We start from the raw sequence: 22,132 nt of genomic DNA, 5'->3' as shown, positions 1-22,132 counted from the left end.
CTGACTTGAATTTGGAGCTGCAGCTGCCTCCAGAAATCATGACCCTGGACCTGCGCATGAAGCTCATCTCCCTTTAGCCAGGCCAGGGCTGGGTGGGAAGCCGCCCTTGGCCCTCTACTACATGAAGGAGGTCAGTAAGCAACCTGTGAGGCTGGGCAGAGTAGGTAACTGGATTCTGGGGTCTTCGATTAACCTTGCTATGCGATTTTGGGAAAGTCCCTTTCCCTCTCTGTGTCTCATTCACCCTCATATACAGTCTCTTGGATCTGAGTCTTCCTCCAGCTGTGGCTTTCTGGGATAGTGAACCTTTTGCTAAGCCTGCTACATGCAGAGCCCTGAGTTGGGTCCTCTGGTGCACTGAAGGTCCTCCAGGGTAGGCATGTATGTATGGTGTGATGGAGTCATGTACCCCATTCCCTGAAGAATCACTCTCCCAACAGATCTGAGCCTCCTGTCCTCTAATTAATCTGCACACTGTTCCCCTCATAGTGTTAATGCTGTCTTGGTTACTGTGTCTAGCACATAGTAGGTTCTCGATAAATGGGAATGAATTAATGAATGTTACAGCATCTGAGACCCCAAGGTCATGGTTGCTGTGGTGGGGGATGGTAGGCTTCAAGGAGGAGGCAGCTTGTCAGAGGAGCATTAAGTCTAGCCTGAAGGGGAGGGGTGGGGAAGAGGAAGTGACACTTGTCCCACTCAACCTCCTAGAAGGAAGAATGCCTTTTTAAAGAAAACCTCAGAAATAGGATAAAGCTGTCAGGATAGCTACATAATGACTACATAAATTGTGAAAAATGCCTCGTGGTTCTTTATGCCACAAGAGTGTAAAAATGTGAAATTTTCCTTAGTGTAGAAAATAAAAACCAAGATAAAGTACAAGCCCGTTGGGGAACTTGCTTGACAACACCTGTGAGAGAAGACCCCATCCAAGTGAGCCAGGTGCATCTTCCCTCCCTGGTGTACCAGGCAAGAAGCCAAGGTTGGGATGCCCAGCGCTTTCAGAGAAGTGCAGATTCCTGCCTCCTTGCCGAGTCTCCTGAAGAGCCTACTGAAGAGCCTGCCACCATTTGTGGTTGCTTTCCATTAGGGGTTTCTCTATGGATGATGGTCCCTCCTGTGGCCTCTTAACACCTAAGAAATACTTGCTGAACTACAGCTGATTAGAATAGTTTCGGTGACACTGAGCTCCCCAATGAGAGGCATTTGGACCCCATTGCCTGGGAAGACCTGGATGAGGTGGTGTTTTGGGTAGGCCCTGGAGGATGTGCAGAGTTCTGGCAGGCGACCGCAGGGATAGGTGTCCCACGGATGCGAGAGACCAAGGGAGAAGAAAGGGTAAGGGGGGGGGGGGGCGGGAAGATGGGGAAAAGGGAAAACCTGAAGAGGGTGGGCAGAGGAGGGGGTCCTGTGCAACAAGCTCTGGCATCAGACCAGCCTGGAAACTGTGTTCTTGGGCAAGTCACCTCACCTCTCTCAGCCAGGTTTCTTCATTTGCAGAAAGGGGTCCTGTTTTTCTGACGTTTTCTCATTTGTGTGGGTGACATGAGATGATGTGTTCACCTCATCGTGACTCGGGTGCTGGGGCCATAGATATGGGCAGATCCATCACAGAGCATGGCCTATAGCAAATGTCCACCTCTGGGTCCTTTATTATTATTATTTTATTATTATTATTATATTTTATTTTTAATAAAAATTTATAAAAGATTTATTTATTTATTTATTTATTTATTTATTTATTCATGATAGACATAGGGAGCGAGAGAGAGAGGCAGAGACACAGGAGGAGGGAGAAGCAGGCTCCCCATGGGGAAACTGATGTGGGACTCCATCCCAGGACCCCGGGATCACGACCTGAGCCAAAGGCAGACACTCCACTGCTGAGCCACCCAGGAGTCCCTCTGGGTCCTTTATTGTGTGAGGAATGAAATGTGGTGATGAGATTGTGTACAACAGTCACTTCAGAGTGAGTTACTATCCCATTGGCTTCTGTCCTTATATTATCTGGAATTGAGGCTGGGGGGGGGGGGGTGAGACCCCAGAACCCCTTGCATTCCCTGCCTCAGGGAATTCTACCTCCAGCCTTCTGTAATTGCAAATCCTGGACACCCCGGGCTGTGGCCCCCTGAGCCCCCACATCTCCCCTCAACTACAAAGGGCGCACTGGTTCAACCTGTCGTGTGTTGAACACTGTCTCTTCCATGGGACCAGGAGCTCCTGGGGTTGGGGTGCAATTCAGCTCTGTCCTGCGAGCAATCACAGCCTGGTCAATGGATAAATGAAATGGCCTGGTGGGGCCCTGCCTCAGAGGTTTGCCATACTCCTCCTGGGCACGGACCCCTACCCTCCGAGGGTCACGAATGGGGCCCTGGAGCAGCCTGTTAGGCGAAGGCCCGTCTTCTCTGAGGCGTGGCTGCCAATCCTGAAGCGTGCAGTGGGCGCACTCAGCAAACCTTCCAGCGTCCGCCTCCTGCCGGGGCCGGGTGCTAGGGACCCCCGGGGCGGTTGTCCCTGCTGGGGTGCCTGCCAAGGTTCCGGACGGGGGCCTCGTTCACCCCGAGGGTCAGCACGGTTGGCTGGAAAGGAACGGCACCCGGGCTCGGGCTCGGGCCGGCGGGCAGGGGCTCAGCAGGGTCGGTCCCGGACCGCCGCCCGCCTGCTCTCCGAGCCTCAGCTGTGACCCGGGGCAGCGGACCCCCACCTCGCGGGGGCAGGACCGTGCGGGCGTGGGTTCCTCCGGGCGGCTGGGGGCGCGCCCTCGCCGCGGGGGGAGGGGAGGGGCGCGCCGAGGCCCCCTGCCCCTGGCCCCGCCCCTGGGCCCTGGCCCCGCCCCCACGCCCGGGGGCTCGGGCGGCCTCGGCCGCGGCCGGCGCCGCTCGGCTCGGCGTCGCCATGGCAACAGCGGCTTAGGGGCGGGGCGCCGCGGCGGGCGGGCGGGGCCGGGCGGCGGCGGCGGCGGCGGGCGGCGGGCGGCGGCGGGCGGGGAGGGCCGGGCCGTAGCCGCTCGGTCTGCGCGCGGGCGGCGCGGGCCGCGAGGAGCTGGGGCCGGGGCGGGGGCCGGGGCCGAGCCCGCGCCCGAGCCCGCGCCCGCCGTCGGCCGCGCGGCCGCCCGAGCCAGGGCGGGGGTCCGGGGCGGGGGTCCCGGGCCGCCGCCGCCGCCGCCGCCGCGCTGACCCCGCCCCCTCTCCCCTCTTGTCGCCCGCGCGCAGGGCTTCCTCAGCCGCCGCCTCAAGGGCTCCATCAAGCGCACCAAGAGCCAGCCCAAGCTGGACCGCAACCACAGCTTCCGCCACATCCTGCCGGGGTTCCGGGGCGCCGCCGCCGCCGCCGCCGCCGCCGCGGACAATGAGAGGTGAGCCCGCCCCGCCCCCCCGCCCCGCCCCCCCCGCCGGCCCCGGAGGGCGCGGGGACAAAGGGCAGCCCGGCCGGGCCGCTGGGAGCTGGAGGGCACCGCACGCCGCCCCCGGCCGCTCGTGGGACGGGCCCGGGAAGCGCGGAGCCCGCGGCCCGCCCCGAGGAGTCCTGCCCCGCGCCGCCGTCGCATTGTTTCCCGGGCGCTGCGGCGGCCAGACCCGGGCCCAAGGGGCGCCAGACCCCCGGGACCCACCCGCCCATCCCCCTGCCGCCGAGCCCCCGGGGTCCCGTACAAAAGGCGCTGTCGGCTGCGCTTTTTCCGAGACCCGGCGGCGAGGAAAAGGGTGAACATCTGGCGGGGAGGAGCGGGGCGGGGGCGCCGAGGGGCACATCTGCCCGAGTAGGGCGCGAGCCCGCCGGGGCCGGGGCCGGGGCCGGGGCCGGGGCCGGGGCCGCGGAGGGGGCGGTGCCTGAGGCCGGGGAGGGAGGGCCGCGTGCCCGCCCGCCGGGGCAGCTGCTTCGCTGCCCACCTCTCGGTTCCCAGGGGTGTCTCCTGTTCCTGGGCAAGCCGGGAGCAGGTGTGGACCTTCCAAGGGGACGTGGCTTGTGGGGCGGAGGAGGAGGCGGAGGCGGAGGCGGCGGCCCGGCCCGCTCCCGTTCGCAGCACCGAGCAGGCTGCGGCTCGCAAGGGCAGGCCCTCCTGTCCTGGCCGTCGGAGCGCGGGGCCTGGGCGGACACGGCGCCTGCCGCCCGGTCTCCCTCCTGCAGCCGCACCAGCCACAGCACCTTTCCGCTTGGGCACAGCCACCGAGACGGATTCCGGTGCCAGTCAGAACGAGCCCCCGCTCAGCTAGGGGAGGTGAAAGAACAGACAGGCACCAAGGAGCCTTTTCAGCATTCAGCCCCGACATCTCAGGCCCCTGGCATCTGCCTTCATAGGGCTGTGCCCCTGTGTATGATTGGCAAGTTGGCACTCCCTGTAGGGGAGGCACAGGTAGAATAAAAATGTCTCTCCTCCCCTTGGGTTCCAGCAGGCAGAGGAGTACAAGTTATAGCCCAACTCCTGCCCAAGGTTGAGTGGCTGTTTAACTGACCCCTGGCATCTTCCTGGAGAGCACCCCTCACCCCCACCCCGGGGAGAATTACTAGACCTTTAACTTCCATCAGCCCAGAGCTGCTCTCACCAGTGCCAGTGCATCCCCACCGCTGCCTGCAGCTGGTTTCCTGCCCCAGCTGCCAAGCCCAGCCTGAGGCAGGACCCTCAACCTTTCTTGGATGGGTATGGTGCCCCAGGGGACCAGGCGTGCCCTGGCAAGAGGATGCCGCCAGGCCAGAGCTCAGCGCTGGGTGCAGCCACTGCGTCTTTGAAAAATCTCGCTTCCCATCTTTGTTATTGTCTGGGCGGCAGGCCACCCGGTTTGCTGCCTTCCTCCCTCCGCCTGGCCCCTGCCTCCAGCTTTCTCCCCCAGGAACATGCCCTTCTCTGCGCTTTCCTTGGCGGGAGTCAGAACCCTCTGCACCCGTATGCGGGGTCTTGTGTATGTACCCCCGTTTTATGTGCATGTGTTGGTTGTCCGGGGAGCGGGAGAGACAGCAGGCAGTCCGACCTCTGAGTGTGTCTGCCCTCCTGGGCACAGACAGCATGCATGCCATGTTTACCTCCTTCCAGCGGGAAGCTTGCACCAAGAAGCTGGCAAGTGCTGGCTGGCTCCCCAGCCTCCTGGCTAGAGGTCTGGGCATGGCCCAGATGACCTCGAGCAGGTCTTGCCCACCCAGCTTGGTCTCAGGTCAGGTCAGCCTTGTCACATGCCTAAGGGGCAAGGCGTGGGGGCGGGGGGGGGGTGGGTGGGTTCAGGAATGAAACTACAAGCCCATTTCTAGAAATGGTGTTAACAGTAGCAGTTGGAGCAGAATGTCACTGGCAGTGGTGTGGAATTGTCTTATTAATTTTCTATAAACAAAATCTGGCTTGGTGGCTTCTCTGGCACAGGAAGGGAGCCCAGATTTCTCGCGGACAGGCAGAGACTGAGTTTGAAATCCCCGGCCAGACCCAGCCTTGGAGCTAAAATAGGCTTTGTCAGGACTGGGATCTCCTGCTTTACTGCTCTGCTTAGAAATAATAGATTTATCAGCTGCTTCGGGGATGGATGGGCAGATATTTCTCTTTGGTAGATACTTCTCTGGGGCAGTTCCTGGAGTCGTCCTGTGGGAGTTGACTGACTAAAACCAACTGTGGTGGACACCCCCCTCATCCCCCCCCCCCCAAAAAAAAAAAACTGCTCATGGTCAAGCCTGGGTGAGAGGAGAGGATCTTCCCTCTCTACTCCTATGTGGTGTAAGTCACACTGTTGAAGGCTGGGGGGACACAATGCACAATGGTTTGCCCTTGGCTTGGCTTGGCTTGGCTTGGCTTGGCATTGAGGAGGGGGTTGGATCCTGGTTGCATGGGACCCCCACTGGGCTGCTGAGCCTTCTGACTGGGGAGGGGGTAAGTGCAGCCTCAGTGAGGGGATAAGCATGGGAAGGAGGGTGGGGCTTCTAGGGTATCAGGTGTGAGCCCTGGTCTCCGAGGCTTCCCCCTGTCTGTAAAGAGCACAGGGCACTCTGGGTGGCCACTTGGGTTCAGACTTTGAATAACGTGGTCTGCTTTAGGGCTGCTGAAGTGGCTTTGTTTTACATGCTATCTGCTGTGCTCTGCAAACTGCTGTGTTGTGCAGGCTATTTTTTGCTCTGGAATTCTCTCATCTGGAGGCTGGAAACCAGTTGTTTCTGTCCTGGGATCTTTTGGCTCCCTGGGAAAGGAGTCTGGCCTAGGTGTGGGGCAGCTGAGCCCAACAGGTTGGGGGAGAGGTCTTATGTCTGGTTGTGGGGCTGGCGTCAGGCTAGCCAGGGTTTGGGTGGGCACAGCTGGGCTCTGGAGGGGTCTCAAGGGCCACAGGACAGGTTTGAGCCTTGTACTTATTCTCCTGAAATGGTTTAGGGGACATTTCCAGCTGGTCTCCAAAATCCCTGGCCCCCTCAGATGCTTATTTCTTCTTTGGAGTCTTTGAAAGTAAGCACCACGGACAGGTAATCATGTCTCCTTGATAACAGAAATGAATGCTGCTCATGAGAAGTGTGCTGGCAGAAGCATTTTTGTTTTGCAGGCTGGAAATGTTGCTGCTTCATTTATGAGGCTGTCTTAATGTTGGTAAAAGCCATCTAGGATGTGGTGGTTCTGTCTTCCCAGAAGATAATTTCCAAGTCACTTGTTTATTAATGTTCTGAGTAGCTAGGAGGGTCAGCTGGCAATATTATACTTCTCTGCCACTGTTGCTGGGTGACTCTGGCCCCCCTTAGGTGCTGAGAGTGTGCACCCTCTGGCTCTCAACCTGTCCCCCTACCCTGTGGTTCCTCTCAAGTGACTGTAACCCCCTTCCCATTCTTCCCAGCTGGCCTAGTGCAGAGCTGATCGTGTAAAGGTGGGCAAGCCAGGTGCAGGTGTGCAGGGCTGCTATGTGCAGAGTTAGAGATTGATGATCCCTTCTCAGGAATATGTGTGTTGCATGGAGTTCCCACACCTGAAGGTTAGCTAATGGTGGGATTCCAAGCAGAGTAAGGCTAGGGAGGGAGATACTTGGAAGTGGGGGTGGGGGCCTTCAAGAACCCTCAACTTGCCCTGGGTAGGTTAGAATCTCTTCTGCTCCTTTGGGTGAGGCAGTCCCTGGAGAGGGGAGAGGAGCTTAATGGGAAATAGGGAAAATAGAAGGTGGGATCTGTTTTCCTGCTCTAGTTGTTGACAGTAGGTGCAAGAGAAGCTGGGCTTCAGAGCTTGGCCTTTCTTGCCTCTCTCCCTCCCCTACCATAGACAGGGAGTGTCTGGTCCTTCCCATGGGTGGTGATGTAGAGATGATTGTGCAGGAATTAGTCTCCAGGAATAATGGGAAGTGTGTGATCTTTGGCTTTGAAGCCACGCATTCTTGGCACAAGTCACAAACTTTCTGAGCCTCAGTTTGCACATCTGCAAAATGGGCGTCATGGTGATAATGTCACCGGAAACATTAATGTTCATATATTCAGCATGTGTTTAATAGAAAGTGTCCGGTTCAGTGCTGTTTCCTAGGCAACTAGCCCCAGGTCTTGCACATTTCTTAAATGTTTCTAAAATAGTATTAAATAAATAACACTTGAAAGAGGCTAGACTAGCATGTTGTAGGTTTTCAGTAGTGAGAGTTACTGTCGGTGGGAAAAGTCACTTCATTTTGATATGCCTCCTTTTGCTCATATACAACGTGGGAATCATACCAGGTAATCATGCTGTGTTCTTCTGAGGTTCAAAAGAGAGATGTTGCTGTACCTGGGAAGGTGAAGAGGGTTGTACAGAGAATCATTACTAGGAAATAGCTGGGCAGAGTGACCCTTGTTCCTGTCTATGCCTGGGAGAAGTAAACTTCTCCTGTGTGTATTTTAAAAGTCCATCATTCCATCTATGTTTGGACCATACGTGTTTTTAATCATTTAAATGTTTAGGTTATGTCTAGTATTTTTGTAATTACTATTATTAAAAATTATGCTGGTATTTAAGTTTTTGAATATTTGTCTTTGTTAATGTCTCTGATTGTTTCCATAGAATAAAGTGTTAGAAAAGGAATTACTAGGGCAAAGGATTTTTGATAAAAATGCCCCCCCCCACTGAAAAGCCTCTAGTAATTTACACTCCCCCAATGATTTTTGAGCATGCTCACCTGTTTCCTCACACCCTTAGAAACATTGTCATCATTAAAATGATCTGTCATTCAAATAGAAAAAAGATATTTCTTTGTTGTTTGAATCTCATTGCTGGTTAGGGTTTGAATAGTGTTTTCTGCAGTTTAATGGCCAGTAGTGCTTCTTCTTTTGAATCTTGTCTAATCCTGTTCTTTGCCTTCTGAACATTCTGACAAGCCTCTTGCAGGATTCTTGGTTGCCCTATGTGGCCTCGCTCAGCTCTGAGAGGCCCCAGGTAGGTGGATCTTTGTTAAATGGGCTTCTGCCTTCCAAGAGGTATGGCAGGGAATTCATTAATTACATGCAAGGAAAGCTCACCCAACCCTCTTCTCTCTTCTCCTCCCCTCCCCTCCATAAGGAAATCAGGTTTAATTCTTAATCTGATAATTGTCATAAGGAGGCCCGGCATATACACAGCACTTTGAGAGGTCTTCTGCCCTGCAAGTTAGGTAGGCAGTGAAAGGGCTGTTAGAGTCACAGAAACAGGCATGCAGCCAAAGGCACAGTGGTGGGACCATCACAGAAGCCAGGCCTGGTGATCAGGTTCGACCTGTCTGCAGCATTGTACTTGGAGCCCCACAGACACTTTTAGGGGCAGGACTGATCAAGGCTTCACACATGAGCACAGGATTCTGAGTCTCATCTCCAGAGAGGAGGGGAAAGCCACAGAACAGGACTTGGACATAGGGAAGAACCAATTTATTTTTTGCTTTCTCATTTTTATCGCCCTCTTTTTAGATCTGTGGCTCCCTTGTGTATTTTCTAGAGATCCGAGTTGGGCAATATTTTTTAGGAATGGTGGAAATTAGCTGGTGGGAATGTGATCAGCCCCACATTTTCAAAGGCTAGAGAGGCCTTTCTTTATACAACCATGTAGCCATGTGTACATCTGTGCATGCATGTTTCTGTATGTCTTGCAAGTATGCACCTGCCCTCCTGTAGGTGTGTATTCATTATATGTAAATGTTCTTGTACATGTCTGTGCTTTTGAAATGACTAATCACATATAACGCATTTGGAACAGTGCCTGGCACTTCATACTGGGTTGGACCATATGAAGTGGTTGTTTTTGTAGGTCGAATATACGCATATAGTTCAATCTAATAAGTGCTTGCTAAGTATTGCCTGCTATCATTGTTGTTGTTTTCAGTAGACACACGTCTGCTGTGTGTAAGTTTGCATACATTGGGTCATGCGGTGTGTATAGTGTGTTCTGTGTTTGAGCTCTCACATGTGTACATCTGTGCACAGTTTCTGTCTGGGTGTATGGCCATTGAGCTGGCCAGTTTTGTGACCAAACTGTCCACCTGCTTCGGGAGAACCTCGGGGCTTGACATATACCTGGCCATCAGGATAGCTGCCTTCTTAATCCCCTTGTGCCTTTAGGTGCCAGCAGAGCCCATGCCTGGGATGCCACCGGGCCTGTAGCATTCTCCACAAGTAACCTACCTATTTCCAGGCCCCATGTCGGAGGATATGCAAATCAACTCTTTAATGGAATTCCTTTAACAAAATATTACTTGGACCAGAAAGTTAATTACCAAGCTTTAATTAATGGCTATTTTAGAAGGCCACAGGAGAGAGTTGGAGATCATAGGGGGACCAGAAAGGCAGGAAGGAAAACGTTCAGTGCCCCTGGCTGGCTTGGTGACTCCTTCCCAGGTGACAAGGCACACTTAGCCCTTTCCCTGCTCTGACCTGCCAACCCACTGCCCTGTGGTGATCAGCTGTGGGTGACTGAAAGAGAGCCCCTTGTATGAAGATACTCTGGTCTTCTGGACATCAGTCCGTCCATCTGTGACGAATGGCCTGGGCCTCATTTCCAGCCTGGGGCTGGGAGGCATGCGAGTGGCTGTGGATAGCTGTGGAGGACCATCCCAAGCCCCTGCCCTCTAAAACCTCTGAGCAGCCCAGTGACATGCCCAGGCTTGATCGGTGGGAGGGACAGTCACTGGCCACTCTGCCTTGAAGGGTAACCCCTTCTCTACTTCTTCAGTGCCTTTGGGCTGCTCCCTGAGTCCCTCACCCCCACCCCTTCCAAGAGCCTAAGATCCTGAGGCAGCTTCCTCCTGCAGGGCCAGAGCTCCACCCCGGGCCAGGGCCCTCCTCTCTGTACTCCTCCTCTGCTCTGGAGTCACCTGGGATCCAGGGGAGATGATTGTGATGGAAATGATGTGGGAGTTACCTCTCTCAGCTGGGAGTGCCAGGAAGGGTAGCCTGTGTTACCAGCCCCTCCTGAGATAGAGGGAATCTCAGTTTTGTGTGGGCATGTGTGGGCGGGAGCTTGTGGGTGGACGCAGTGTCTTACACATAGCGCAGTGCACAGTCTCGGCTGCCTGCCATGCCTTGTCTATAGGCCACACCACATGCCACACCTGGGCACGCACACATAAGAACCTTCCCTGGCATTTGGAAGGCAAACCTTGTGGAAGCCATCACTTGTGTGCCAGAGATCCCCTCTGAGCCAGGTGGTGGGGTGAGGACCAGGGAAGGAGGGAAACAGGATCCCCAGCTGCAAGGTCCTTGGCAGCCTGCCTGGGAATACCCTGGGCATTCTTGGGGAAGGGTAGGAAGGGACCCCAAGGCTAAAGGGCAAGCCTGATCTAGGGGCATGCCAAGCATAGGTCCTCCGCTCCTTCCCCCACTTGTACCTCGTCTGGAAGCCTGCATGCTGACTCCGGGGCTTGTCACCTTGAAGACTTCAGTTGGTCATGGCAGCATGGGGTGGGCTGGTTGGAAGCTCTAACAGAGCACTTTCTGCCCCATGCGGAGGAGGTGCTCTGGATTTGCCCAGTGAATAACTGCATGAGCTTCGGTTTTCTAAGAGGGGAGGGCCAGAGGGCAGCCCTAAAGCCCTATTCCTTAAAGTTTCTCCCAGAGGCAGCCAGAGCAGGGCTTTGCCACCTCCAACCTCCTGCCACCCCTTGTACCTTGACTGCCACAGGTCAGGCTAGGGCAGACAGTGCAGGAGTTATAGGAACATGGCTCCTGGGCCTGGCTCTACTGCTAACTCAGTGTGATCAACCTCAGAAAAGCCACTGGAGCTCCTGTCTCTCAAGTGGAGCTAGTAGGGCAGGAATTGGCCCAGATAGAAGGTGGGTTTCACATTTCTCTGCATCAGAGAAGGTGGGGTGAGTTACTCCTTATCAGGATGATTTCCCCCACTTCCCTTTCCTGGTGGGTGGCTCCTTTGGGGAAGCTGAAGAACCTTCTTGGGCCTCTATCCCAGCCAACTCTGGCCACCTCCCAGTTAACCCTGTACCTGTCATCTGCCTGTTGGCCTGACCTTTCTCACACCCTCAGGGCCCTTGTTTGCAGGCCTGGCCTAATTATAAAAGAACACATTGGGCAAAGATGGAGATGCCATCCCAGCAGTACCGGCCCTAATTTGATGCGACATTGTCGTGGGGAGTTTTCGTACTGAGGGCAGTGAATTAGTGCTGCATCTCCCTGTGCCCACTGACTAAGGGGAAGTTAATTTCATGCCCTGTCTTTTTGACATTTGTAATCAAAGCTTTGTATTGCAGCTGCAGACTGTTAGCACATGAAGGATGTACGAGCTTCAATTATTGTTTCTGGCTAGGGAGGAGATTGATTAATAGATTGTTCATAGCTCCACCCCCTACTCCTTACTCCCCTTCCTGTCTTCTTTCTTCTTTCCCAACTTCCCCACATTTCATCAGGAGACTGGGCCCCACTCCTGAGCACGACAGACCAGCCCACCCTGGGGAGGGCCTATATGAAGAAGAATTGCCTGGGACCTCTGATAAAATGCAGATTCTTGAGCCCTAGTCCAGATCTTCCAGAACTAGACTCTGGTGGAGTAATGTTTCACAGAGTTTGAGAACCACTGCCCAGAGCTTGTTTCTTTTGCATGGGGGCAGGAATTGTGCCCCAGCAGTGTGCCAGTGACTTGTCTAGGCACTGTCTGTACTATATTCTTATTGATTCTTCATAGTAAAAGGGGGTTTTTGTTTCCAAATTTCATAGATGTAGAAAATGAAATTCTAGGAGTGGAGCATAACTAGCCCAGAGTTAACTCATTGGGGGAACCTCATGCCCTGGCAATCCATTCCCTGATTGATGCCTGAAATCCCTGCATTATCATGCCATTCCCCCTTCTTTTTAAACTTATGTTTTGAAATGAACCTTCTTGTGCCAGAGGAGTGCCAATAGCTCCCTCTTGTGCTTGCACAGGGCTGCCCTCTGTAAAACGCTCTTTTCACACCTGTACCCCTCGTCTCCCAGGGGTGCTTAGAACAGTTAGGACCCAGGTGACTGTGATCTGCATTTTACAGCTGAGGTGAGTGAGGCTCAAAGAGGTGAAGGGGCAGAGCTGAAGTTGGAACATATCTTCTAACTCCCAGTCCCATCCTCTGCCTACCTGTGCCACCAAGGCCCATTCGTCTTGCCAGCTTTCCAAGTTACAGGTAGGCAAACTGAGATTCATAGAGGTATAGTCACTTACCAGGATCAAGCAAGTGGCAGTCATGCAATTCGATCCCAAGTCCACTGAGTCAAAGCCCATAGGAAAGGAACAGCCAACATTTTAGGGCTGGACCAAGTGCCTTTGGTCCCCACCTAGGAGTGGAGGCCTTTGATGGCAGCCTGGAGGGCCTCTGCTCAGGGATATGATGGCTGTCCATGCAGAGGCCAGGCCTGTTGGAATGGGTGCCTGCTGGAGGTTACGGAAGAAGGATGGAGAGGAAGAGGGGGCAGGGGGAGTCTGGGCCTGTGGGCGTGGAGTTGGAATTTGAACCCAGGACTGCTGTAAAGCCCCATGTCCTGTGCCACCAATAGCTGAGGAGGTCAGTCGTACTTGCACCTGAGGCAGTCACCCAGAGTCCAGTGCAGGGCCCAGTTCCACCCACTGCTTCTCTCTGAGTATCACTTTGCCCATCTCAGTGCCCAGGATTCTAGGATTCTTGGAAGGAAAGCAGCTAGTGCAGGGTGGCGTGTCATCTTTCCCAGGCTTGGCTGTGCTGCCTTAGGGTTCCGAGGCCCCTGGAGGTGTCGTGGACCAGAGCCATGGAAGCCAGGTGAGACGAGGTGCCTTTCCTCTCTGCACCCTTCATAGCAAGCTTCTCTTGGTGCCGTGCTGCCCTGAGTGGCCACTCAGGATGAGCCAGGCTCCTCACCTGGTGCCTTTGCCTGCATTTTCTCGTTTCATTCTTATAGCAGCACTGTGAAGTATAGGTGCTATTACTCCCCTCATTTTATGGAGAAGAAAAGTGAAGCACAGGAAGACTGAGCAGCCTGCCAAGTCCTACAGCTCATAAGTGATAGAACTGGGATTCAAACCCAGACCGTCTGGCTTTATTATATAGAGCCCCACTGTCAATCACCGTCCACATGCTCTCTGTTCACACTCTCCATTTTACAGACTGAGTGCCCAGTCAATAATGGCATCAGTCAGCTACCTGCCATTTATGAAGCATCTTGCCTCATGCCAGGCATTGTGTGGTGTGTATATGTCATCTGTAATCCTCTTGACTATCCTCATTTTATCGTCCCCCCCATTATATGGGTGACAAAACTGGCCACCGAGGGGTAGAATCACTTATCTGAGGGATTACCCTCGCAAGGGATTTAGAATCTAGGTCTCTTTGGACTCAAAGCCTGTGCCCTGTCTAGTGCACCAGCTGACACAATGGGCTCGTCCTGTGGGCACTTCCCTCATAACAGCCTGTGTGCCACATGCTTGTGTTAACCCAGTTTTACAGTGGGAAGCAGCAGTCGCACGGCTAGAATGTCAGATGCTGGATTTGAACCCAAGTAGTCTGGTGCCCAAGTTTGTGCTCCTACGATGGCCCAGTAGTGCGCTTCTTCCTATTTTACAGACCCAGGCTCTGCCATGCGTCAGACAGCACGTGTGCAGCAGAGGTGGGATTTGCACCTAGATCTATCTGGAGATAGAGATAACACTGAGAGAACGGGAGAGCTGCCTGTGAGGGCTACCAGAGGCTGTTATGGGTGCTCAGGTCCCGAGGCGGTGGTGGCACAGAGGTGGGCCTTCCTCCCGGCCTCATTGTGGTGGGGGTCGGGGGGGTCCTCCAGGATGTAAGGGTAGGGCCCACTCTGTGATTGGGCCCTGCATTTGTACTTAATCAGTAATTATATGTGTCTAGATCCCTGGACCCCTCAGGTTCTGGGGTCCCATATTTCTTTTCCTCTTGCCAGAGCTGATGATCTGTGGCTGCATTTAGATCTATTGATTTGTAATGCTGGGTGAATCGGGCAGGTGGAAGAGGTCAGAGGCAGGCTAACTGGCCTTGTGCAGCACCTCTCTCTTCCCTGGGTCAGCATGTGGAGGTGACTTTCATCATTGCCCAGGAGGGTAAAGGGAAAACGAAGTGGTGATGGAGGGCCGGGACTCCCCAGACCAGCCTTTGTTATGGACCTCTGGGGAGATGGGGCTGCTGATCTTGGCTGGGGCAGCACTCCTGACTGACCTGTGAGGCCGCTGGTCTGAGGTGGTGCTGGGCTGGTGCTGGGCGCTGACCCTTAGGGAGGGAGATGGAAGTAGGTGCGAGGCAGTGGCAGGGCAGGTCAGGTATTCTGCCAGGAGCCCCATGCACCTGCCTAGGTAGTCTTCTCCAGTTGCCCTGGGATGTGAAGTCCACACTTTTTATGCTTGTGGTTTGTAAGAGTGGTGAAAACCCACTCTAAGGGATTTCAGGGAAAAAATAAATAAATAAATAAGGGATTTCAGAGTCTGGGGATGATAGAGCTGGCAGGGGACTTAGTGAGCAATCTGGCTAGAGTTTCTCAAACTCCGTTCCAGAGGTTCCTGGAGGTGAGGCTACATATTTTCCTCCACAGGTGTTGTGGGCATCCTCACTCTAGGGGACTCTTTGATCCAGAACATTGAAGGCCCTGAGAGGCCCTAAAGTAAAGAAACCAGTTTCATCTTGATTAAGCCAGGGCTTCCTGTCCCGGCACCCCACTCCAGGAGCATCTGTGGAGCAGCAGTGTTCCGCCAAACATTCTTTAGTAAACACTAATTCGAGATGTTACCTCTCTTTAGGAGCATACTTGTAAGAGGGATCTTTGGAAGTATTCCATGCCTTTAGGACTGCCAGGAGTAAGCTTTGAGTGATGCTAGCCCAGCAAGGGGTATATGGGGGGTATGTTTTCTTGGGAAAAGGCATTCCCAGGTCTTCAAAATCATCCCTCAGAGCAGCTACCAGCTCTTCTATGTGTAGGATGGGTCTGGTTCTGGTCAGTTTCCTGTGGGCTTGGGGCATGACGGATTTATTCCTCCTTTTGCAGTCTGGATGGCTCCCTTCTTGTACCAAGCAGCTTGGGCTCTGGGAGTCCCCATCCCCCTCTGGACTCCTGTAAAAGGCAGCAGCCAGGCAGAGGCTGCCCACTGATTTGCATAATTGCACCGTCCTCTGAATAATTAATAAAGCTCTGTCCTTGCTGGGAGCAAAGACTGCACCATTATGGATGGGTTTGCCATGGATGGGTTTGCCAGAGCTCTTCCAGGGAACCAATGGTTTCTGGACTCCTTGGCTTTTCCTGGCATGGAGTCCCCCCAGAGAGAAGAGAGGGCACTGGGTTATGGGGGGGGGGGGGGGCTGTCCACGTGATGCCTGTAGCATCATAATGGGCGGAGAGGTGATACATCTGCTGCTTTCTTCCAGGACTGAGAAATGGGATCTCAGGCACACAAATTGTTTGAGATTCTTTATTCTCCTGCTTTCTGTGGTCCCACATACACTTCTTTGAAGTATGATTAACCATTGGAGAGACTTTGCTCCATTTTCAGGTAGCCTGGAGGAACCACTGTTGATTCAGAGGGTAAGGCCAGTGGTAGTGAGTTTGCAGGCAAGAGCAGGGGAAGAGGAGGCATTTATGCTCGCTCAAGGCCTGTTTTCTTTTTCAGTCCCTCTAAATTTCTGGGCTTGTTAAGGTCAGGAGTAGCTTGAGAGTGACTTGTATCTGAGGTTTCTAAGTCCCCTTCTTATGTTGTTTCATGGAAGTGAACTTGCTCTCTGCAGATGTGCTCCTGTCTCCCTGCCATGCTAGAAAGGGAGGTTGAGGGCTGGGTCTATTCCTGACATGTACTTAACATTGGGAAGGCTCCTATACTCTCTCCAAGGCAGGGGTGTCCTTGAAAGGCCTTGGTCTCTTCCCTGCCACCTCTAATCATTGTCTGAAGCTTCCTTGGAGTGTTTTTCAAACTGGTTTCCACAGAACACCAAATTCTTGTAGATCTTGATGCGTGTTTGACTCATTAAGAGATGAGGGGATTCCATAGTTCAGACAGGTCAAGGAAACATCCGTGAAACCAAAGCATATAAGTTTCTTTACTTCTTGAGTCCCGGGAGCCTTCAATATGCTAGCATGCATCTGGGTGTCCAAGAGGGTGTATAGGATGCTCTGCTTCCTGTCTGCACGGACTATTTCAGGGCCTGCTTGCACGTCTCCAGTCATGGGGAGATGTCCACACCACTGCTGGGCAGTGCCAACTCTTGGAAACCTATCCCTTTGTTGAGCTTCCCTAGCCCACATTTATGCAGCACTTCATCATTACCGTTTGGCCCTCTACCAACTAGGGTGGTGGCAGGATTATCCCATTTTACAGATAAGGAAACTGAGACTCAGAGGGTAATTATCTCACCCAAAGGTCCATAGGTGGTGGTAGAGTTGACATTTAAACGCATATCTGCAAACTGGACCTTTAGTTTTTTTCCTTGGGCCACAAAGAAACCATTTGTTCCAAATGAAGGTCAGTATGTTGGCTGGCATTGGTCCTTGGGACATTGGGGACCTGTTCCTCCCACAGCTCCCATCCCAGCTTGGTTGGGGTAAGTTTCCAGGAGTAGGAAGTAGGAGGTGACTTGTTGAAGAGTATCTCAGCTGTGGGCCTATTTTTGGAGCCATATGCAGTTATGAGCATAAATGTACTAGGTGTCCCATTCACCAAGCCATTCCTGACTCTCCTTTCCTGCCCTTTTTATGGGGGGGAGGTTTAGAAATGCCCCACGGGTTAGGTAGGCACCAGGTAGGCTGGTGGTAGGGGGGCAGTTAAGTCCAGCTGCCATCTCTTTTTCTAGATGTTTCTGAGAGCTACTGCCCAGGCCTGGTGGATGGCCAGGGCTAGCCTAGGGTGAACCTGTTTACAGCAACTAGGCTTAGAGGTTGCACTGAGGCTGAGGTGTGACTCCAGGATCTAGGCCAACTGTTTTATGTCTCAAGAGTCTTCTTGGGTCACACTGTGACCGAGGGGTGCCATTGCCTCCCAATTGACATGGCCACTTCATTCCTTTAGAGAGCAAGCTACCACAGGGACACCCTGATGAACTGAATTTTGCTCTGCTGACGCAAGGACCTAGGTGTGGATTTGACTTCCACATTTCCTGTGTAATCTCGGCCAAGTCACCTGATCTCTGAACCTTGATCTCTTCATCTTTAAAATGGGCATAACAATGGTGTCTCCCTCATGTTCTGAGGTCATATGGGATCATGTCTGTCACATGATAATTTTATTAGCTCTTGTATGCCCATGGTCACTCTCACATTTGCACACGCCATGCTTTTTTTTTTTTTTAATTATTTATTGGAGAGAGAGAGCATGGGCAGGGGAGGAGCAAAGGGAAAGGGGGTGAGATAGAGAGTAGCAGACTCCCTGCTGAGTGCAGAGCCCGATGTGGGGCTCAATCCCATGACCCTGAGATCAGGACCTGAGCCAAAATCAAGAGTTAGACGCTTAAGTGACTGAGCCACCCAGGCGCCCCTGCACATACCATGCTTTTTGAGCTTCTGTGTAAGACCCTAGCACCCTGCCAGCATATGCAGCCTGGCTTTTCCAGGGTCTACCCCATCCTGTAGCAGGAGACAGCCCAAGACAGACATGAAAAGATGTTTGTGTGGACATTTCTCCCACTTAGAAAATCAATATTCTGTGGCCTCCGTAATTGTTCTGTTGCTGCTAAATGACTCATTATGGAGGGAGAATAGCAAATGCATTGTGAGATTAATGGGAGAAAATAGTTGGCAAATGACTTTGGTTTGCTTCCTAAACTCTGAGAGGGTGTTACTATGAGAAATCTGGAGAGTCATGTGAGGCTGTCTCAGGAAACAGCTATTAGCATTGTGAGGCTCCAGAGGTGGTAGATAGTCTGAGAGGGTCCTTTTAGGGCAGGGTACTGAGTTGAGTATAGTAGGAGTTGGAATCAGGAGTTACGGGGCCGGGGGGGTGTCAAGTCTGGAGCCTGTGGTGGGACAGGAAGCTCCAATGGCCTGGCCCAAAGGTGAGAGGATACTGTTCAGTTACACTACATTCTAGGTGGTGAGCACCACCAGCCCCAACCCCTCCCTGGGTGGAAGAAAGAGGCTGCAATGAAACTGTCCCACAGGTCAAGGTGTCATTATGGTTGAGGCCTGTGTCCTGAGGGTGGGGAGAGTCTAGAACTAGGGGGTTTGATCTGGCTGGGGTGGTGGGCTCTCTACCACCACCACCTCCCCAAGGAAAGGAGGAATGAGCTGAGCTCTCAGGGAAGAGCCTTCTGGATTGAGGGTGGAACTTGTGCAGATCCCAGTGGGTCTGGGAGCAAGGAGCTAAAAGAGGGCTTGTGTGGCCTTAACCCTCCCAGTGATCCTAGGAAGTGGATACTTCCTCACTTTTTAAGTGAGGAAACTAAAACTAAGGCTGAAGATGCTTGAGAGACTCACCAGAGATCGTGTAGCCTTCCATGGCAGAGTCACATTTGAACCCAGGCCTCTGTAACTAATTGTGTACCTGGCCTGGGAGCTGGTCTTGGCACCTGCTGCCCTGCAGGAGTCTCCACAGCCATTGCCAGGACCTCACTCCTGTAGGGTCAGGGGCCACAGAGTGGCTGCCTGAGAATTTCCTGAGCTGGGGACATATCAGATTTCAGAGAGAGGGAGCCCCATCAGCCCCAGAACCAGGACTCTGCCTTTAGGGCACTTTGCTTCCTCTTAATGGCAACACAACGTAGGTAATTCTCTGTTGATCAAAATGCCAGGTCAACTAATGACTCCTTTTTGAAAAAATTCTCTAACGCACTTCTCTCCCTATGAAGTGAGTTGATTTATTCCCTGCCATTAATCCCTGTTGGTCTGTCATCAGGTGGGAGCTACAGGCTAACTCTAGAAGTAGATGGAGGTGTGTGGTCAGTTCAAGGTGTTTGGGGACCTATGCACTCCCCAGCGTTTTAGGAATGGAGAGTAACCAGGTATTCATTTTGAGCCCTGGGATGGGGCCTTCAGAGGTCATCTCATCTTTTCTTGGTCCCTGGAGACAGCTGATGAACTGAATCATGGTATCAAGGAGTTTGGTAAAAAGATTCTAGAGCCCTACCCGAGAGGGTCAGAATCCCAGGTCTAGAATTGGCCCCAGAATCTTTTCTTGACCAGCCCCAGCATGATTCTGAGACCCACTGAAGTGTTGAGATCTCTGTCTAGTAGCTGTGGATTCTCTCCCCTCTCCAGAAGGGTCCAGTGCCTCTGGGGGATGTTGGTGGTAGGGGTTCCAGGTTATCAGACTGCAGGGTAATCTTGAGGCCACATGTACCACTGCCTGCTCCAGCTTGGGGAGCCAGGCCTCACTGCCCCTAAGGACACTTCAAGCAGGTACATGAAGCAGTGTGGGCAATTGAGTCCCAGAAGAGACAGGAACTTGGCTTTGCTACTGCTTTTGGCTGAAAGCCCACTTTCAGCCCAAACGCAGATTAGATTGACTCTCCTCGCCCCTCTCCAAGTATAAGTGACACCCAGCTGCCTGCCCCTCCTCCCCCACCAGCTGAGTGTTTGGTCTGGTTGAAGAGCCCCAGCTGAGGACTCTTTGTCCTGCTCAGATTCCACTTCCAAAAGAATCCTGGTTAGTTCTGCAGATTAACAGCAGGCCATCTCCTGCGGGGTTCCAGGCAGGAGTGTGGCCAGCCCTGAGGGTGCAGAGGGGATCTAGTCCTGTCCCAGCACCCAGTGTGCTGCCGGAGGGAGTTATTAGTGACCCCCCCAGAGTTGGTGCCCGGAGGTCTTTCTCAGGGAGCCAGTCCCTCGCTAAAAAGACTAGGCAGGCCAGACCTACTTACGGTAGTATTTCAGGGTCCCTGTGCCAGCTCTGACTCTGAGTACCAAATCTTGAGTCCCCTCATAATCAGTCCCTGTTTTTCCATGGTGGCAGACTCAGGCTAAACTGAGCCCAGGCAGATGGGAAGCAGAAGTAGCTGGATCAAGCCTGTCCCACACACTTTCTTCCACCCGGGCCATGGATAGATTCCAGAGTCTTACGTCCTTCAGTTTCTGTTCAGCTTGGGTACTCATGTTCTCCTGCTTGTTTTCATGGTGCTCTGTTATTTGCAGGTAGACAATGGACTGTCCCCTGAGTTTGGTTCCCTGGCTCCCACCACAGTCTTTGATCAACCTGGGGAACCCAGGCTGCTCAGCAGCAAGCCTGGTGATTTGTCACCACACATTTCCGATTGGTCATCCCTGCTTCTGTCCCTCCTAAATCAAGGTGGCCACTTAGCTTTGTTGGGTTCCTTCTGTAAATCTCTGTAAGCCTACAATTGTTAGTGGTGGTGGGACTCTCTCCTTTGCCTCCAGCTACTACCAGGAGAGAGTTTCAGTGGAGGCAAGTCTCCTACAGCACCTTGCCCCGTGCACACACATTTTAGCAAACTCTCAGAAAGACAGCCCGCAACTTTATCCTTCTGCCCCTGGAGGAGCACATTGCACCACAGATTCACTGCCAGGTGATGCCATTGTGTTCTTCTGGCCCAGCATGTTCTCATGCCAGCACCGCGGCACGCACCTCCGTATTGGTTTAGGGGCCAGGGTTTTCCATTGAGTGGTGGGATTCAGATCAAAAGAATTCTGGACTCCCAAGTGGCCACATGCGAAGGGCTGGCTTGCTAAATTCTGAATTTTAGGGCAGGTATAGACAGGATGGTGATGCCCTATGCTTTTTTAATCCAGTCACATTCGAAGCCTCTCATTAATACTAGTGGAAACACATTTCTAAACAAGAGGAAACACTGCATTCTTTTCTGTTGCAGTTGTTAACAGGCTTCCTGTACCCACCCCTAGCATGTGGGGGGTCCTAATGAGGGGTCTGTAAACCTGCCTTTGGATAGAGTCACTTAAGTTTTACACACATATTTTCCTGCTGCCAGCCATTTATCTTAATATGTTTCAGTATGGACCACATTCTACTTAGCAGCACGTGGGCACTCATAATTGAGCACCACATTGCCTTTCCAGGCGTGGTCACCCCTCCCTGCCTGGAGTTATTCTGGCTGCTATGTCCGATCCTGCTGGATGGCAGCTACATACTGGCCACGGAGGGAGTTGGGTGGGGGTGGAGGGCGACTCCTTCCTCCTACCATTTTCCTCTTAGCTCCACCCCCACCCCACCCCAGCGCCTCTCCTTGCCCTGCCCCCCTTGTGGGAGCCCTCATGAGCTGCCTGCTGCCGCAGGTCCAGGCCCTCAGAGGACGGGGAGGCACCACCACTTGTCCTGCTGGGTATCCTACAAGAGGAACTTGGGCTGTTGGAACTCCTGGCTCGGGATCCTCATGCCAGGGTCCCCATTTGGGTTGTGTTGTGACAAGGGACTTGTTTCCAACGTGTGAAGTCTGTCCATTCCCTCTGTCTTGATGGCCTTTCATGCTGGTAGCCCCCCTATAGGGGGCCCCTGACATTTCACATTCAGGTTTTGGAAGGCCGGGCACTCGATGGGGAGCCCCTGGCTGGCCAGGCTGGTGGCTCAGAAGAGACTGTGGGTTCTAAATCACTCTGCCTGCGAAGGCAGAATCTCCGGGCTGCCCTGGCAACAGCTCAGCGCCAGCCTGTCGTGTGGCCGCTGACAGCCGTGGCTCCTGACTGGCTGTACTCGCCCGCACCCTCCCCTGCTCCTCACGCTCCCTCACTCCTTAGCAGCGGCTCTCTCTCGGATCTCCTCTGGATCCTTAGGCGGATAGTGCAAGGGAAGTGCAGGGGTGGGGTCCTTGAGCTCTGTGTGTGGGCTTGCACACCCGTGTGCATGGGTGGGATC

At 53.4% G+C, this 22,132-nt stretch overlaps 1 protein-coding gene across 34 annotated transcripts in view; it reads left to right on the top strand.

Moving 5' to 3' along the window:
- Positions 1–22,132, top strand: part of DAB2IP (DAB2 interacting protein) — a 191,211-nt gene that overhangs the window by 105,616 nt on the left and 63,463 nt on the right. For 27 of the 34 annotated variants that reach the window (XM_072748733.1, XM_072748743.1, XM_072748726.1 and 24 more), the window contains exon 3: positions 3,213–3,355. The exons of the other annotated variants lie outside the window; for them this stretch is intronic. In XM_072748733.1, coding sequence (XP_072604834.1) covers positions 3,213–3,355 — 143 coding nt within the window. The remainder of the gene's footprint in view (positions 1–3,212; positions 3,356–22,132) is intronic. 34 annotated transcript variants of the gene reach the window in all.

Source organism: Vulpes vulpes, chromosome 2, assembly GCF_048418805.1.
Source record: "Vulpes vulpes isolate BD-2025 chromosome 2, VulVul3, whole genome shotgun sequence".
NCBI lineage: Eukaryota > Metazoa > Chordata > Mammalia > Carnivora > Canidae > Vulpes > Vulpes vulpes.
Note: the sequence above shows the minus strand (reverse complement) of the source record. Positions and strands in the feature narration are given on the sequence as shown.